Consider the following 20,227-nt stretch of genomic DNA (forward strand, 5'->3'; position numbering starts at 1 on the left):
AACACACCAAGTTATTTGTGGGTTTACAAATTCACAAAACCTTTACTCAACAAAAAAAGATGAAATTCACTTCAGTTTCAAAATAAGTTAACCTAAACTTTAAACTAATCTCACTCATTTGCACATTTGTAAAACTCCATGGTAGAAGCCTAATATGCCCAAGATGCAAATGATTCAGGCTATTTATGAGTACATACACTCAGTGAGCACTTTATTAGGTATTTATTAGACCTATTTATTAGATCTATTAAGAATTCTGCTGCTGTAGCCTTAGAGGTTTGATGCATTGTGTCATCAGAGATGTTCTTCTTCATGCCACTGTTGTAATGTGTGGTTATTTGTGTTACAGTCACCTTCCTGTCAGCTTTGACCAGTCCGGCCATTCTCCTTGGATCTCTCTCATTAACAAGGCGTTTCTGCCTACAGAACAACAGTGGATGTTTTTTGTTTTCTGCATCATTCTCTGGACACTCTAGAGACTCTGTTGTGCATGAAAGTCCTAGGAGATCAGCAGTTTCGATGATAACCCTGTCTGCCTCCAACAATCATTTCATGGTCACTTAGATCACATTTTTTCTTCATTCTGGTAGTTGATGTGAACATGAAACATGAACTGAAGCTCCTGACCTGTATCTGCATGATTTTACGCATTGCACTGCTGCCACACGATTGGCCGATTAGCTAGTCACATGAATAAGTAGATGTTCCTAATAAAGTGCTCCCATATATCTTCAACTTTAATGCTAAATGTTCTAGTCTGTACTATTGTGTGTATATATTTGTTTGTACAAGGCAGTGTTTGTTTTTATTGGTGTAAATTTGCTTTCAAATGCTGTCAAAAGTTATATGGGCATGATAGGGGAGAAATGTGCACAAGTAATTCAGCAAAAAAATCACTATAAACACAAGCACACACATATGCACACAAGCACAGACACACTTGCTTCCACGTACACTCTCAAACCCACAAATGCAGTCAAACAAGCATCCATGTTCACTGACCTACACATGCTCAAAACATGTAGAAAACATACTCAAACAGACACATTACATTTTAAGTAGCATAACTTGCAGAAAACAAGGAGCATAATGCAGTCAGGAAAAAGAATAGAAAAACAATTTTGGAAGAAGGGAGAGGAGATGGTACCGCAGAGTAGAAGAAGGGAGAGAAAAGGGTACCACAGAGTAGAAGACGGGAGAGAAAAAGGTACCGCAGAATAGAAGAAGGGAGAGAAAAAGGTATAGCAGAGTAGAAGAAGGGAGAGAAAAGGGTACAGCAGAGTAGAAGAAGGGACAGGAGAGTAGCAGAACACATCTGATGTCCCTTTCAAAGCGTGCTCCAAGTTTGTCCCTTTCTGTCCATCTTTCTTTTCTCCTTCAGAAGTTGGGACCCTTCTGTCGCTGTTCATTGATCCAGTCTCCAGGATTCACATCCATCTGGAGCATTTTCATCACCCACTTATCCCTTCTGGCTCCATCGATGAACTCATCCAGAGAGAGTTCACCTGGAGGATGAGAGGAAGGAATCACCTGCACACCTTCATAAACATATTTAATAACCTTAATTGTGACTATACCTGACTGTACTACAATGCCTATGAGAATTGGTCAATAAACCCTCGAAAAAAAAACGAAAGATTGGCTCATGTTTTATTTTAGAGGCTGTTAATGACCTAGTAATTAGTACGTATTGGCTACTAGTGTAATTATCAGGTAACGGTTTTGATTTTATAGGTAAGCATGAAACTAAGTAAGTACGATGAAAATACTCATAGAAATCCAAATAGTTACCTAATTACATTAGTTATTTAGCTGATACATGTATTCAAAGCAACTTACAGTTGATTAGACTAGGCATGGGAGGAATGTGGGGTTAAGGGCCTTGCTCAAGGGCCCAACAGCTGTGCTGTTCTTATTGTGGCTACAATGGGGCTTGAAGCACCAACCTCCTGGGTCCCAGTCATATACCTTAGCCACTAGGCTAAGGTATATTCACCCACGACAAGCTAGACAAATAATTGTAAAAAATGATGCAGCCAAAAAAATAATTATTTGACTAAAATGAACCTAAATGAAAACAAATGCTGTACAAATATTCTCATTTCATCCATGTTAAATGATTACAGATTACAGATTGATGCTGAAAACCTGTGTATGCCTACTTTTTGTTCCCACACAGAAAATTGATCAGCAATCAAGAAGGGAGTCGATGAAGAATCGGCCCAAAAGGCAGAAATGATAATGGCATTGGTTTCAATAAAATTTTATCAATTCCCATCCCTAGTCATTCATGTAAAAAAATTATTCTAAATGCATTTTCAGAGTAAAATAATTGGTTTTCTTTTGTTATCTATTCAACATACAGTTGTGTTCAAGAAAATAGCAGTACAACATCAGTAACCTGATGAACCACTGATATTAGTAGTAGTGATATTGATGCATTGATGCATGGCAAATACTTTACTTGTAGATGTAGTAGTGTAATAGAAAAACAACAGACCCAACTGGCATGACATGCACGCTGCTTGTTCTGAGTAATTGACTCATTCATTGAAAGGGGAGTGTTCAAAATAATAGCAGTCCATTCATCCATCCGCTTATCCGGAGTAGGGTCGCAGTGGCAGTAGGCTAAGCTGGGTATTCCAGGCGTCCCTCTCCCCAGCAACACATTCCAGCTCCTCCTGGAGGATCCCGAGGCATTCCCAGGCCAGGAGAGATATATAATCTCTCCAGCAGGTTCTGGGTCTACCTCGGGGTCTCCGCCCAGTTGGATGAGCCCAGAAAACCTCCAAAGGGAGGAGCCCAGGAGGCATCCTGATCAGGTGCCCGAACCACCTCAATTGGCTCCTTTCGACGGGAAGGAGCAGCGGCTCTACTCCGAGCTCCCTCCGGATGTCTGAGCTCCTCACCCTATCTCTAAGGCTGAGCGCAGCCACCCTACAGAGGAAGCTCATTTCAGCCGCTTGTATACACAATCTCGTTCTTTCGGTCACTACCCAAAGCTTGTGACCATCGGTGAGGGTTGGGACGTAGATCGACCAGTAAATCGAGAACTTCGCCTTCCGGCTCAGCTCCCTCTTCACCACAACGGTCCGGTGCAACGCCCGCATTACTGCTGACGCTGCACCGATCCGCCTGTCGATCTCACGCTCCCTTCTACCCTCACTTGTGAGCAAGACCCCGAGATACTTGAACTCCTTCACTTGGGGCAATGGCTCATTCCCAACCCAGAGGGAGCAATCCACCATTTTCCAGCAGAGAACCATGGAAAACAGCCTGAGACAAGCCCTGCTTTCCCTTTCTGAGTTGTCGGATGGTTTGCCAGAACTTCCTCAAGGCCAACTGAAAGTCCTTATAGCCTCCACCAGCCCGACAGGCACTGATGACCTTCTGGCCACAGCTCCTGCTTGCCGCCTCTGCAATGGAGGCTTTGAACATGGCCCACTCGGACTCCATGTCCCCAGCCTCCCAGGGATGCGCAAGAAGTTCCTCCAGAGGTGGGAGTTGAAGACCTCGCGGACGGGGGCTTCCTCCAGACGTTCCCAGTTCACCCTCACTACACGTTTGGGTTTACCGGGTCTGTCCAGCAGCCTCCCCAGCCATTTGATCCAACTCACCACCAGGTGGTGATCAGTCGACAGCTCTGCTCCTCTCTTCACCCGAGTGTCCAAGACATACGGCCGCAGGTCTGATGATACGACCACAAAGTCGATCATCGATCTTTGGCCTAAGGTGCTCTGGTACCAAGTATACTTATGAGCTGCCCTATGCTCGAACATGGTGTTCATTATGGACAATCCATGACCAGCACAGAAGTCCAATAACAAGACACTGCTCGGGTTAAGATCAGGCAGGCCAGTTTCTTCCCAACTCCAAGAACACCTGACACATCACAGCCTATGGGAAGTGTTTCAGTCTGGTTTTAGGGCTAAGCACAACACTGAGACGGCCCTGGTCAAGGTCGTAAACGACCTGCTCATTGCTGCTGACACAGGCCATGTCAGCATTCTCCTGTTGCTGGACCTCACTGCTACCTTCGACACGGTCTGTCACAACACACTGCTCACCCAGTTGGAAAAACTCTTGGGTATCACTGGCACTCCACTCTCCTGGTTTAGGTAAATGGCAGGTATTTATATAGCGCCTTTATCCAAAGCGCTGTACAATTGATGCTTCTCCATTCACCCATTCATACACACACTCACACACCGACGGCGATTGGCTGCCATGCAAGGCCCCGACCAGCTCGTCAGGAGCATTTGGGGGTTAGGTGTCTTGCTCAGGGACACTTCGACACCACCCAGGCGGGGGATCGAACCGGCAACCCTCCGACTGCCAGACGACTGCTCTTACTGCCTGAGCCATGTCGCCCCTCTAAGAAGCACCTAATTAAGCCAAATGAATGCTTGTTAAAATTCTGAGATGGTTGGAACAAGGTCCCCTGCTCTTCGTCATTTACATCCTCCCCCTTGGTGACATCTTACGTCAGTATGGTTTAAACTTTCAATGCTATGCTGATGACACACACTCCCTCCCTCCAATCTGGTCACCTGCCTCAATGCCATTAGCACCTGGATGACACAGGATTTTCTCAAACTTAACCATGACAAAACAGAAGCTATACTCATTGCCACACCAGCTTTATTGAAAAAACTCAAACTATCACATTTATCCATCCCCGGCTATTTCACTACCACTACCTCTGAAGTGAAAAACCTTGGTGTCATTATTCATTCTACCCTCTCATTTGACACTCACATAAAAAACATCACCAAAACAGCTTTCTTCCACCTCAAAAACATTTCCAAACTCCGCCCCAAAGCACCAATTTACTGAAAAAATGGCATGTGCAGAATTGGTTAAAATGGCGTAACATTCTGTGGACTGATGAGAGTAAAATTGTTTTTTTTGGGTCTAGTGGGGTACTGAATTCAAGCCACAGTACACTGTGAAGACAGTGAAGCATGGTGGGGCAAAAATCATGGTATGGGGATGTTTTTCATACTACACTGCTGGGTTCGTATACAGACACTCATTCTTGTACTGCTCTCCAGCCCTTCGGCAAACTGCCTTCTGCTACAGCCAAATATTTCTATTTATTTATTTTTGACTTATCAGTCCAGAGAACCTGCTGCCATTTTTCTGCTCCACCGTTCCTGTGTTTTCGTGCATAGTCGCTTGGCCTTGTTTCCACGTCGGAGGTATGGCTTTTTGGCCACAATTCTTCAATGAAGACCACTTCTGACCAGACTTCTGCGCACAGTAGATGGTGTATCTAGGTCCCACTGGTTTCAGCCAATTCTGAGAAGATGGCACTGCTGGACATCTTCCGATTGCGAAGGGAAGTAAGCATGATGTGTCTTTCATCTGCTGCACTAAGTTTCCTTGGCTGAGCACTGCATCTACGGTCCTCAAAATTTCCTGTTTCTTTGTGCTTCTTCAACAGAGCTGATTTCTGCCTGGGAGAGACCTTGCTGATGCAGTATAACTACCTTGTGTCTTGTTGCGGTGCTCAGTCTTGCCATGGTGTATGACTTCTGACATTAAACTGTCTTCAGCAACCTCCCCTTGGAAGCAGAGTTTGGCTGTTCCTCACCCAGTTTTAACCCTCCTACACAGCTGTTTCTGTTTCAGTTAATGATTGTGTTTCAACATACATATTAAATTGATGATCATTAGCTCCTGTTTGGTATAATTGGTTAATCACACACCTGACTATATGCCTACAAAATCCCTGACTTTGTGTAAGTGTACCTAAAAGAATTGATGCTGCTTTTAAGGCAAAGGGTGGTCCCACCAAATATTGATTTAATTTAGATTTTTCTTCACTTTTTTGTTCACTCACTTTGCATTTTGTTAATTGATAAAAAATAAACTGTTAACATTTATATTTTTGAAAGCATTCTTACTTTACAGAAATTTTTCACACCTGCCTAAAACTTTTGCAGTCACTTCTGTTATATTCAGTACATGCATCTTGAAGATTATTTTGTTCATATAAATGTAATCTAAAATGCTCCCATTTGCATCCAAGCTAAATATGTTATATATATAGGATATGAAGATGTAATTTACTATGATTGGTTTAATGCAGTTTTGAGTGCTGAAAGCAGAGTGTTACACCTTTAGCAAAGGGAGGATATTCCTCTGTTAAACAGAATATTGAGCATATATAGCAAACACTTTGTGGGGAACATGCCTCTGATTTTGAAATGTACATATTCTTCTTATTATTCATAGAATCTTCATAATCTTCATAATTCACCTGTTAGCTTGCAATCCTCTGAAACCAATAAGCTTATATTTTGGAACAGGTTTGTTCAGTTATAACTCATCTGCATGTAGGATTTGCTCACCGTCTCCATTCTCGTCCACCAGTTCGAATATCCGGTCCACCACCTGGTCTGGGGTCAGCAGGTTACACTCCTCATCCAGCTCTCCATGGCAGGCCTTCTTCATGCGGTATATGGCCTGTGTAGCACAGACATCATCAATGCATCCCAGAACAGCCAATTACAGATCATCCAGTATTATCACAGACATCATCAATACAACATAGAACAGCCAAACACAGCATCTACTGTTAGAGACCTACATAGACACTTGTCTTCTCCCCTCCTGATTCATATTGATATTCCTTTCTTTGCTTGGACTTTCTATGTTACCAGCTGGGTTTGTGTAATGTGAGCTGTGTAATGTGAGCAGAGGGCTGTGTAATGTGAGCTGTGTAATGTGGGCTGTGTAATGTGAGCTGTGTAATGTGAGCTGTGTAATGTGAGCTGTGTAATGTGAGCTGTGTAATGTGAGCTGTGTAATGTGGGCTGTGTAATGTGGGCTGTGTAATGTGAGCTGTGTAATGTGAGCTGTGTAATGTGAGCTGTGTAATGTGAGCTGTGTAATGTGGGCTGTGTAATGTGGGCTGTGTAATGTGAGCTGAGTAATGTGAGCTGTGTAATGTGAGCAGAGGGCTGTGTAATGTGGGCTGTGTAATGTGAGCTGTGTAATGTGAGCAGAGCGCTGTGTAATGTGGGCTGTGTAATGTGAGCTGTGTAATGTGAGCTGTGTAATGTGAGCAGAGCGCTGTGTAATGTGGGCTGTGTAATGTGAGCTGTGTAATGTGAGCTGTGTAATGTGAGCTGTGTAATGTGAGCTGTGTAATGTGGGCTGTGTAATGTGAGCTGTGTAATGTGAGCAGAGGGCTGTGTAATGTGAGCTGTGTAATGTGAGCTGTGTAATGTGAGCTGTGTAATGTGAGCAGAGCGCTGTGTAATGTGGGCTGTGTAATGTGAGCTGTGTAATGTGGGCTGTGTAATGTGAGCAGAGCGCTGTGTAATGTGAGCTGTGTAATGTGGGCTGTGTAATGTGAGCTGTGTAATGTGAGCTGTGTAATGTGAGCTGTGTAATGTGGGCTGTGTAATGTGAGCTGTGTAATGTGGGCTGTGTAATGTGGGCTGTGTAATGTGGGCTGTGTAATGTGAGCTGTGTAATGTGAGCTGTGTAATGTGAGCTGTGTAATGTGAGCAGAGGGCTGTGTAATGTGGGCTGTGTAATGTGAGCTGTGTAATGTGAGCTGTGTAATGTGAGCTGTGTAATGTGAGCTGTGTAATGTGAGCAGAGGCCTGTGTAATGTGGGCTGTGTAATTTTTAGTCCTGATCCTGAGTGTGACGGCTGAAGACTAGTTTATTTGTAGGGTTGTTCTCGCTCTCTCTCCCTTCTTCAAAAGACCGAATAAATAAAACACAAGTGCAATCCAGACTTTTGATATCTCCCTGTGTCCAGACTCATCTATCCTCTCAGGGTGTGTCACAGTGTGTGACAATATGATGATTTATTTTTCTGTCTTTTTAAGTTTTCTTTCCGATACTGTGTAATTGCTTTTTATTGCTTTTAATGTAAACTGTTCATTTCCTTTATCTATCCTCTTGCAGTTTTTTCTCTCTCACTTTATGTGAAGCACATTGATTGATTTATCCCTGGTGGTGTTACAAAGTATTTAGAACACAAACATGATTGATGACCTTAACATGAGACTGCTGTGTTGTGTTATTATCAGAGTCCTGAGGTGGAACTTCACCCACTTCCAATTTTACCTTTAGAAGGCTGTTAAGTGAGTGTCGCTACCCTGCAAACGTGAAGGTGTCCGGCAGTGCTGTGAAGGCAGACATGTACATGAGCAGTAAGCTGTAAGACATGTACATGAGCAGTACGCAGTAAGACATGTACATGAGCAGTAAGCAGTAAGACATGTACATGAGCAGTAAGCAGTAAGACATGTACATGAGCAGTAAGCAGTAAGACATGTACATGAGCAGTAAGCAGTAAGACATGTACATGAGCAGTACGCAGTAAGACATGTACATGAGCAGTAAGCAGTAAGACATGTACATGAGCAGTAAGCTGAGTTCTGTGTGTCTCACCTCCACAATCTCCAGCAGTTCAGTTTTATCGATGCAGCCGCTGCCGTCTTTGTCGTACATTTTAAAGGTCCACTTCAGCTTGTGCTCCAGTTTGCCTCGCAGCACCAGGTTCAGAGCTGCCACATACTCCAGGAAATCAATCGTATTGTCCTGGATTTGGGGGAATACAAAAATCTCTATTATATACAACCACAGAAATCAGCAATGTTTCTAAACCAGATTTTTATTGTGTATCAGAGTAAATAATTTTGTTTATTGATGCAAAAAAATTTACGTTCTTCTAATATAATGGGCATGATAAGAAATATAAGAAGATATACAATAAATATAATCAGTACAGTTATACTCTGCCAAGGACGTAATGCACATGCATACATGCACACGTACAGTACATGCCAATGCATAGTTAAATAAAATGCAATGTATACCTTCATGTACAATAAACATATTGTTAAATATAATCACATGAATTTCTACTGTAAAATGTTTGAATTCATTTGAAATCTATTTTTATCAAGATTACTCTAGACGGCTACTAGTGCCGTGCAGGATTACCCCGTTCTTGTCGAAGGCGCGGAACATGTTCACACTATCTCACACTGTGAGATGCTGCATGGTTTCTGTAACTCTAGATGGCTACTAGTGCCGTGCAGGATTACCCCGTTCTTGTCGAAGGCGCGGAACATGTTCACACTATCACTCTCACACTGTGAGATGCTGCATGCTTTCTGTAACTCTAGATGTAGGATTACCCCGTTCTTGTCGAAGGCGCGGAACATGTTCTCGATGTAGTTGGCTGCCGCCTCGTTCTGCGTCACTCCAAAGAAGCTCTTGAACTCGTGCATGAAGAGAGTGCCGCTCGGGCACTCTGTCACAAACTTCTTGTACCATTCCTGCAATTCCGCAACGTCAATTTCCTTGTCTGAGTCCAAGTCTTCACTAAGGCGCTGCCCCATTTTTTCCAATTTGTATTTGTCAACCAAAGACTTTCACTTTCAAGCTCAAAAACAGTTGGCTGTTTACTTTTTTCTCTCCTTCATCAAAAGCAGATTTACTTTCACACCTTTTCCAGTCTTATACATACATTTTTCTTCTCTCTATGGTGTATATTCCACTATATCAAATGTACAATATTTTTGATCTATGACGTTTCCTTTACTCTTCTGGTTCAGGGTTAGACGTCCTCAAAGATTTGAGCCTTAGCTTACCCTTAGCCAGAGCTAAGGCATATTTTGCTTTTAAATGCAGGGACTTTTCCCAGGACAACCACATAGAGAAGGAGGCAGGCTTGTTCTGGTCAGGGAACGCTCAAGCCACAACAGAGCAGAACATCTCTGCAGCAGTTAGTCATGGTAAGCTCATGTCAACATCAATTAGGGCGACAAACTGCGGATTAGCAGATTCCCAGTAGTAATTAATCACTGAGACCTTGCTGAGATCCTCAAATACAGATCGATTCTTCCCTCTTCACCTGCAGATGTGCCTGTGTGCCTGCTGCTTCCCATTGTCCAGTTTCTACTTCATTATGAATGTCCACATTACCAATCAGTGACATCTTTCAGCAAATATCTCACAATCCACCACCAAGGACATTGAGCAGGGCACTGGCAGTTTATCTGCCCCCCATAGATAGATTTATGTGTGTTTGTTGAAAATAATAATTGAGTGTTGAATTTAGGTTACATTACATGTAATTTGGCTGACGCTTTTATCCAAAGTGATGTACAGTTGATTAGACTAAGCAGGAGGCAATCCTCCCCTGGAGCAATGCAGGGTGAAGGGCCATGTTCAGGGGCTCAATGGCGGTGCGGATCTTATTGTGGCTACACCGGGGATCGAGCCACCGACCTCGTGGGTCCCAGTCATGTACCTTAACCACTATGCTATAGGCCGCCCCCACCCACCCCAAAAAAGGAGAGAATGAAGTGTCTAGTGATACTTTAGCTGAAGTCCCATGTTTAAATTGACAAATAAATTCATTGTGACATTGTATATTTAGCACCTAGGTCTTTTATAATAGTACATATATTATTGTAAATGGATTATTGGATATACATATAGGTTAGAGCAGCAGACAAATCCCTGGACTACGCAACACAGGCTTTTAGCTGAGTCTGACTATCAAATTGATGCTTATACCCAAACCCAGACCCAGTTTATGGGCTAGAACTGTGACTACAGTAGACTACAACTGCCACATGCCACAGTGTTCTGCTGCTGTTCATTTTGGAGATTCTTTAAGGGGGGCGGGGGGGAGGGTATTATTGGCTGGAAATAGGGGGTAAAGAAGGCTGCTGCTGACAATAATGGGGTATCAGCAATTGCGCTTGGGGGGCAAAGCACCTCCCAGATCTGGCCCCGCTGGTCCTTTGGTTATATTTGGTTTTGAAAAATAGCCAAATATACAAACAAGGTCAATGCATTCAAGCAGACAATATTCCTGGGTTTGCTTTATTTTTTTTAATTAAAAATAATATACTGTATCTCCTTAGAAGTATAGAAGGTCATTTACTATAAATTAGTTTCTTAGTCTGGCAAATCTGATGAGTCATAAACACAAGGTATAATCACTCTCGATCTGTAATCCTCCAGGGACTTGTTCTATTTGTATTCAGACTGTATTTAAGGTTCATACATAATAATGTCACTCTGACTCTGCATTGTAATAATATCAGTAAATAATAAAGCGTACCGATCACAGTCAGTCGCCTCATCACTGAGCTAGTGATTGAAGCAGAAAATATGGACAGGAGCACCATTGTTCTTGTACAGCAGGGCAGGTCACAGATAAGATAGTTGTTTGAAGGCAAATATAGATAGTGTGGCCTTAATATAGGCCCTAGCAGCATTGATAAAACAAACATCTAGAATGTAATATGAGAGTAAGCTCTTTGCAGTTAGCAACACGGGGGGAAACTGGCTTGGCACAGTTACATAGTTGCATCGTTATTTAAGCACAGAAAAGAAAAATCATGGCTATAAGATATCTTCAGTCACTCTCGGTCTTTACGCAAGAAATAGTTTTTTTGTCTGTCTATTAGACTACATACTAAATGGGTGGCAAAGCAATAAAATCGAGGTAAATATAAAGAAATTGATAGTACTTTCACTTCAGTAGAATCACCTGTTGCCCTCTCTTCTTGTCTGTTGGTATGAGTGCATTTTTTGGTAGCGTGCTGTAGACATGTTTTGTAACATGGTAGCCTACTTTCAAGTTAAGCTTGCCAAGTTTTTGAATAGTTTCAGTCTTGAAAATGATATCGCTGCATTCATCACAGACAATCCTATCACAGGAGTGGGGTTGGACGACCCGGAGCGACTGTGAGGTGATATGAACGCTACGCACAGAGTGTGAGGTGATATGAACGCTACGCACAGAGTGTGAGGTGATGTGAACGCTACGCACAGAGTGTGAGGGGATATGAACGCTACACACAGAGTGTGAGGTGATGTGAACGCTACGCACAGAGTGTGAGGTGATATGAACGCTACACACAAAGTGTGAGGTGATATGAACGCTACGCACAGAGTGTGAGGTGATATGAACGCTACACACAGAGTGTGAGGTGATATGAACGCTACGCACAGAGTGTGAGGTGATATGAACGCTACGCACAGAGTGTGAGGTGATATGAACGCTACACACAAAGTGTGAGGTGATATGAACGCTACACACAGAGTGTGAGGTGATATGAACGCTACGCACAGAGTGTGAGGTGATATGAACGCTACGCACAGAGTGTGAGGTGATATGAACGCTACGCACAGAGTGTGAGGGGATATGAACGCTACGCACAGAGTGTGAGGTGATATGAACGCTACACACAAAGTGTGAGGTGATATGAACGCTACACACAGAGTGTGAGGTGATATGAACGCTACGCACAGAGTGTGAGGGGATATGAACGCTACACACAGAGTGTGAGGTGATGTGAACATTAGGCACGTTAGGCTTTAAGCCATCAAGGGTCCAATTTATCAAATCAGCCTAAAAGTCAAATATAGTATAATTTACAGCTGATTCTAGACCCACCCCCCAATTGCTAGTTAGAACAGTTAATAGTGTTCACTTTAAACTCTCAATCAGAAAACCTAGCACTCCACAGTGGAAAATGTAGCAGAGGAAAACAGCGTATAGCAGAGGGATATCCAGTTGAGGGATATCCACTTGGTAGTCTTCAAGCAGAGCCTGAGCAAACTAAAATATGAATTAGGACCCAACTTCTCTCAGTGGAATTAAAGTCAGGACAATGCAGAAACAACGCAAGCCAACAAACAATTACTAGAGAAAAGTAAAAGTTGATTGAATGTCACGCTGGCCCAGCAGGAAGATCACTGAAACAAGTTTGCAGTACAGCGACCCACTGGTCATATGGCCTGGCTTAAATATGCATGTCTTGATGCATGTCCATCTTATTTGTAAGATCCTATTCTTTTTTTCTCCATTATCTGCAGTATAAGCACAGTCTGTTCAACTCAAACCCAAAAATAATTTAATTTCCAAGCCATTCTAATTTATTTTTCAAAACAATAAAAAAAATGCAGGGTGCCTAAGCCACAATGGCTTCATGCACTGTTCCAAACGTGTAACAAACAAAAAAGTGCAACAAGGGCTTCTTCATACCTCCACTGACATAAATATGTAACTATTGAAAGGGATAAATAAATAAATAAAAAACACTGCTTGTCTAATATATATAATATATATTCTAATATATAGCCTAGCAATAATATGGCAATAGGACGATATCATGAATAACAGGATGGCTTAGGCACAACTGTTTCTAACTCAGCTTAAAGAAAATATTTCTGAACAATCTGGGATGTTTTGTGTCATGGCATGAAATAACACAGAATAATCCAATTGTAGATTTGAGGGAAAATGTGATAATCACAGGTTTTTGTGTGGTTCACAAAGGTAAACCTGTCAGTAGTCATGTTAAATAGGTAGTCTAGCCTACCTATTAGCAAGCTTTCTTGTAAGCCTAAACAGCAAGCTAACAATCAAGCTAACTAATATTAGCTCAGCGAGGCACTCCACTGGCTTGGCTAGCTAGCAATCTACTAAAGTGCTCAGAAGTAACTGAAACAGGTGCGGCTAAACATTTTCAGTAAATAAAGGATTTTGTTTAATGTTATGAAATGAAATGGGGAACTATACAGTTGCTTACAACAACTGTTGCAAGTTGCTTACCTCTGGAAAGCAAGGCGTTCTGGAGAATTTTGAAATGGCTGTCTGGCACACATTGATGACATCAGAGGACAATGATTGGTTAATGGAAATGTTGTTCCTGGAACAACAATTGTGATAATGATCCAGAACTATATCATACTTGCCTAAATCACATCTTGCCTTTAAATACAGCAGTCCAAGATTAAATTACTTTCTCCTTAATTTCAAACCTTGGTATATTACAGAAATATCTGACTGGTATAATGGAATAAGAACTTTTTTGGTTTATATATTTTATGTCTATAGATTGATCTATGATTTTTGCTGAATTTTTGGGCACCGTCTTTTTACTTGTTATCTTGGGAAATAAGCTGTATCCTACTCACTCTTCGGCCTGATTTGGTGAGAGATATTTTTGGCAGCTTTGTTTAATTCAGATTTTTAAATCTAGTTCTTTTGATATTTTTAATGTGAGCATGATGAATGGTAAAACATTCTTACATCATGTATTTCTAGAACGTTCCAGGAACTTTATTTTTGTAATGTTACAGTGGAAACTTCTGAGAACCTATTGATAATGTTACTGAATGTTCTCAGAACGTTCCCTGTTAGCTGGGACACATGGTAATTTTATCTGTGCCTTTGATTTCTTTTAAAATGTATTTTTAAAGGTAGCCTACAAGTTCTAGACAGATTATTCTCTGCTAGCTCAGGCCCCTTTCAGGAGCACCATTATAAGCTGCTTCAGTCCCACCTGCTCCACAATATCGTTGGGAGTGTGCCATTCTGGTTGCAGACAGCACTGGCAGGAGTCGAGGAGCTGCTGAACGTAGGCGAAGGGCCAACTGACTCCCTTAAATGTAAGGTCCTGCAGTCTCTTCCAGTGGCCCTCCAGCTTCAGTCCCACCCTTTCCCAAATGGTAGCCTAGTCGGCAACTAATTGCACCACACCCGAGAGTAAGGGTAGGAGGCACAATGCCCACTCTTCAACCAGCCAACCACACCCGAGAGCAAGGGTAGGAGGCACAATGCCCACTCTTCAACCAGCCAGCTGCATGCCATGGTCATCCTTTCAAATAGTTCGACAAATGGAGAAGTGGAGAAGTTTCCATCTTCAGAGAACTCTTCTGTCCCGGGTTTCGCCACCAAAATGTCCCACCATAGAGGAGGACCCCGGGAGGACAAAACATCAAAGCCTGAACGGTAGCTTTTCAGCGTCACCATGAACAGCACTCTCTCCTTTGCCGATGGTTCCCTGGTCTCAGCCACCTACTGTGGAAAGAAGCACAACTAATTTTTTATCATCTAGGTGTGTGTGCCTACTGAATCAGCCGGTCCTCGGCCCTGCCTCCTTCCCGCACACCGAGCCCGGCCACCACAAAATGGAATGGTTGCAAACTTGTCAGGAAGAGGATGCAATTGCATATTATCCCCATGGACAGTAAGATGGTGAGAGATACCATAAGTAACCCAAGGATTATAGACTAAAAATAGCATGGATTGGCTGTGTCTTGGGTCACCAAGTCTAAATAAACCATAAAAGGGCACCTCCATACCAGCAAACTCTTTAGAAGGGTGGCAGCCCTTACTGACAATAAACAAAATCAAGCATCTTCAGTTTGCCAAACCTAATTGGAATTATAACTGGAAGAGAATGCTATGGTCAGATTAGGCCAAAATTGAATATCTTTGCCATACACACCATCAACATGTTTGGCATAAGCGGTGGGTCATTGTAATTTTAAGATATAGATAGCTAGATAAAGTGTAGTAATGGCAGCCCAGCAATGCTCAACTTTTCCAACCCCTAAGTGTACCTACTGCTTAAACCCCCAGTGTTTCTGCCTCCACTACATGCACTGGCAAGCTATTTCACACATTGACCACTTGCTGGGTGAAAAAATACTTCCTAATATCTGTGCAGAATTTCTCCTTTGCCAATTTCTATTTGTGCCATCTCATTCTGCTAAACGAATTCACCCTGAAGAATCACCTATATTTCACTTTGTTAATCCTTTTAATGAATTGAAAAGCTCAGTCAAATCCCACCTTAGTCTCCATTTGCCAAGCTTAAAGAGATAAAGCATCTAAATTCTGTCCTTGTAATCAATCTGGTTGCCCTTCTCTGAACCTTTTCCAGTGCCTCTATATCTTTCTTATACTGCCATCCCCAGAACTGCACTCACTACTTCAAGTGCCGTCTAAGAAGAGTATATAGTGAGTATAACACCTTGGTCAACAATTACCCCCAAGTATTTTTCAACTTGAGCACTTTCCTATTTTGTACCTCCCATAAAGTAATCCTGCCTTATATCTTGATTTCCCATGCGTATAATTTAGTTAAACATTATATATTGAATTTCATTTTCCAGGTTTCCACCCACTTCTGGAGTCTGTTTCAGACTTCCTGGATTACTTAATTAGATTCCAAACTGTTAGCTAAACCTCCTAGTTTTGAATCATCTGCATATTTAACTTGAGTACTCTCAAGGTAATTTATATAAATGAGGAAGAGCAGTGGCCCCAGCACTGATCCCTGTGGGACTCCACTTCCCACAATACCCTGCTTGGATAAGGCCCCTACTACTACTCTTTGTGTTCTATCCTGTAGCCAGTTCCGATCCCACATCGAAATGACTCCTATAATTCCTGTTGTCCTCATTTTGATAATGAGTTTGTCATGTGTACCTTATTAAATGCTTTTTGGAAATCTAAATATACAATATCATAAACTCTGCCATCATCAAAACACTTGACAAAAGATTTGTCAGGCATGACCTACCCTTATGGAAACCATGTTTAGAATGTCCCTTAGAATGTTATTGTTTTCAAGAAATAATTCCAGTTTGTCCCGAATGATAGATTCCAGTATTTTATATGTGATGCAAGTTGGACTGACAGGCCTGTAATTTATCTAGTATTTTTTAATCCCCTATCTCAATATTGGTTAAGACATTCTGAGTAATCAGTAGGCCTTCCGGCCTACTAGTAACCTCTTCCCTGGTAAAACTCTCAACAAAGTAGCCATTTAAGGCCTCAGCAATATCTTTATTCTTATACAGCAGTTCTACTTTGTTATTCTTAATGCACTTAACTTTAACTTTCCTTTTCCTACTATATTATTGAAAGAAGCATTGGGATTGCATTTTGCATGATCTGAAATTTGCCTTTCAAATGGGCTTTTGGTTAACCATAGTTATTTTTTTAACCTTAGCATGAATATAATAATATTCAGCACACGGATTTCTCAGTATGACTGGCACCAGTGGGAATGGAATACATAGCCCTGGCAGTTGAGCTACCAGTTGAGCTACAGGACTATAATATAGGCCTCAACTCTCTTACAGCAGTGAAACCAAGCCTTGCTATAGTAAGTGCACAAAGAGAAATCTCCATAACTGAACCGTCAGTAATGTAGGCTACCTATTACACCTATTAGCCATTACAATGACACACTGGCTAATGCATGCCACGTCTGTCCTCGCAGTTTGCACAGCCAATAATGTTGCTCCTGACAAGCTGGTCGGAGCCTTGCATGGCAGCCTATCGCCATTGGAGTGAGTGAATGTGTGTGTGAATGGCTGAATGAGAAGCATCAATTGTACAGCTCTTTGGATTTAGGCACTATCGAAATCCCAACCATTTTACCATTTAATGTTGCCTTTGATATTTCATCAGGCAGTTATTTTCCATAAACAGTGAACATACAGTCAAACCGGACATTTTGACATTTTTTAAATGTACCATAGTGTGTTAGACAAAAAAAAAAGAACTGGTCAGCCAAGTGTAGAAACATGCCCTGATGTAACGTTAATGATATAGTAGTTTGATCCTGCCCATCGCAGAGCTACCTTCATCAAGCTGACAGGCTAACGTTATGTTAGCGTCAATCTGTCAATGCCAGATAAAGCTATTTCCAATATCAGTTTCCAATTCGCATTTTCTCTTTTCACACAAATGTTTCAAATCTGTAATGGCTTGCCGTGTGTACTGGGAAGCTGAAAAGCAAATTATGTTGCTGTTAGCTAACCAGTCCTTTCGTTCAAACCAAGAAACACTAAACTTATGATTTTGTTGTTTGTCCTGTTGTCTAAGCTGCACATCGTTTGGTCTCCAATCTCTTTATTTTGAATTTTGTCTCCACAGACATCTTATAAAAGAGATGATTAGCGAAGTATATAGTCCACCTTGTTCATATTTGTACCCGCCATTGTTCATATTTGTATCTGCCAAAGCACGTCACACACTGAAATATTCTGGCTGAGAAAAAGTAGCCCTGTAGTTAAAATACAGTTCAATAGTCATACCTTAGGTTTTTTATGACCATTAGATGGTGCTGTTGTTCTTGGTTTCAATATAATTCAAACTATACCGCTTCAATTGATTTATTGACAAGAAATAAGACAACAAACGAGACCTACACAAGGGTAAATTAGAAAAAAAAAAAATCCTTCAAAAGATAGGGAGGGCTTAGCCCATTTATACCAGCCGCCACTGTATCTTGCCAGTTTATGCTTTTTTCGCAAATGCTCACAAATAGCTGTATTCATCCACTGTGTATTCATCCATCTCAACTTACTCTCCTGCACCTTTGGAATACACTGTGCATCCCTGGAATAACCCTTTTGGACCTGCCCCACTTTTCAAAAGTTGATTAAAGTTGGCCCGCCTAAAATTAAATCCTGGACTGAGAGGAGCCCCTCTTAATTTTCCAAAATACATTAAAATATATTGTGTAATGGTCACTTGTCCCAAGTTGTTCCATTACCTCTATCCTAAATCATTACATACCACCAGATCTAAAATAGATTCCCATCTTGTAGGCTGACTGAAAAAACAGTGTCAAAAAATGGTCAGTTATAACATCTAAAAATTCCTCCTCACTTTTTCCTTGTCCGGCCACCAAATTCCAGTTAATATTTTGGTAATTGAAGTCTCTCATGATAATAGTCTCACCTCCTTGACAAGCTTGTTTTATATTTTTAGAGAGCGTTGTATTCACACTACTATCTGAAGCTGGTGGTCGGTAACACACTCCAATGTTAAGACTTCTTCCCCAATAAGCTTCATCCAAATATCCTCACTCGACATGTGTCAATTCCTGGAATCTCTTGCACACTAAGATTTTCTCTTATATAAACAGCCCCCCAACTCTCTTACTGGATCTGTCCTTATCCCGATCATCCCTAAGCCATGTCTCTGTAATCCCTACAATGTCATAACCTCCACTAATAATAACTGTGTCAAGTTCCAAAAAATATTTATTTTTGCTTCTAGCATTTAAACAAAGACATTTCAGTCTGTTGCGTCTACACATCTTCTCCCCCACTCCCTGCTGTCCCAAGCCACCATTACTCAAATTTTGCCCTGAAAAATGTTGTTATTGCTCTCACCATCATATGTCAAATGCCATTAATGTAATGTAATATGTAGCCTTTCCCATTTCCGGCTGGTCTGTACCTCCCTTCCCCCCAAGTCCCGAGTTTAAATAATCCAGTGCTACCCTAAGCATACGCTGACCCAGTGCAAAGGTTCCCCTCCGGTTCAGGTGCAACCTGTCATGCTTGTACAGCTCACCAGTCCCAAAAGGAGACCCAATGCCCCATAAACCTGTACCCCTCTCTCCAACAAAAGTCATAGCCACATGTTAAACCTCCAGACAAAGGTCTGCTTGCACGTGGTACAGGTAGAATTCCGGAGAAGACCTAATCTTTTCTGCTAATTCCACAAATATTTCCCGCAGAACCTTAAACCTGCCCATACCTATGTCATTGGTCCCGATGTGGACCATGACCATTGGATCCCTCCCTGCTCTGGCCAGGAGCTGGTCTGTGCGCTCCAGGATATCTCCTACCTGTTCTGGCCAGGAGCTGGTCTGTGTGCTCCAGGATATCTGGGCACCAGGCACGCAACACACCGTACAAGACTCCTTTTCATGAGCACAGACTATGCTGTCTATAGCTCAAATACTTGAGTCCCCCACTATCACTAACTCCCTTTTCCTGGAGCATGTGGCCATCGGGGTGCCCTGAGGCTCATCAATCCTCCCACTCTCAGAGACAGGGGCCGGGTCCAATTCCTGCAAGGGCTGAACTCAGTTGGACACCACCACCTCTGGAGATACAGCCCCTCTGTTGAGTGCATGCCCACCTCTGGAGATACAGCCCCTCTGTTGAGTGCATGCCCTTTCCATTTTGTTTGCGCCCTACTGTCACCCAACCCTCTCGTTCTGCCTGGTCTGAAGTCTGCCCCCCTCACACCATGCCTTAAAGGGACCTCTGAAGATGTTTATCTGCCAGTGGTCCAGGGGCACTATTTAAGATCATTGGCACTGTTATGTTCCTGTGTTCTGTGTGTTCGTTTATCATTGTTTATTATCATTATTCTTGTAATTTATTATTTTTCATATTCATGTCTGGTGTTCTGTTTATATTCATTAGTCTTTGCACTCGTCTTCCCCTGTGATGTCTGAGTCTGAATGTTTACTAGCCCAGTCACTCCCTTGTCTGCGTGCCCCACTATTCGGGTGTTTACGGTAGTTCCGGGGTTCAATCTTCCTTCCAATCTAGCATTCCTTACTTCCTGCTTTCTCTCCATTTCATGTTTGTACATAGCACTAATATACTAATCCCAACT

General features: G+C 42.1%; 1 protein-coding gene across 1 annotated transcript; it reads right to left on the minus strand.

Annotated features, from left to right (window-relative positions):
• Window positions 1-1,307: 1,307 nt before the first annotated feature.
• Window positions 1,308-9,374, minus strand: guca1b (guanylate cyclase activator 1B). The gene is made up of 4 exons (XM_061256726.1): window positions 9,171-9,374; window positions 8,419-8,568; window positions 6,357-6,471; window positions 1,308-1,505 (listed from the first exon to the last, which is right to left on the minus strand). Exons 1-4 carry the CDS (start codon window positions 9,372-9,374, stop codon window positions 1,378-1,380), a joined length of 597 nt encoding a protein of 198 aa, XP_061112710.1. The 3' UTR covers window positions 1,308-1,377.
• Between the last annotated feature and the right edge of the window lie 10,853 nt (window positions 9,375-20,227).

The sequence above is a fragment of the Conger conger genome, chromosome 10 (genome assembly GCF_963514075.1).
Source record: "Conger conger chromosome 10, fConCon1.1, whole genome shotgun sequence".
Classification (NCBI taxonomy): domain Eukaryota; kingdom Metazoa; phylum Chordata; class Actinopteri; order Anguilliformes; family Congridae; genus Conger; species Conger conger.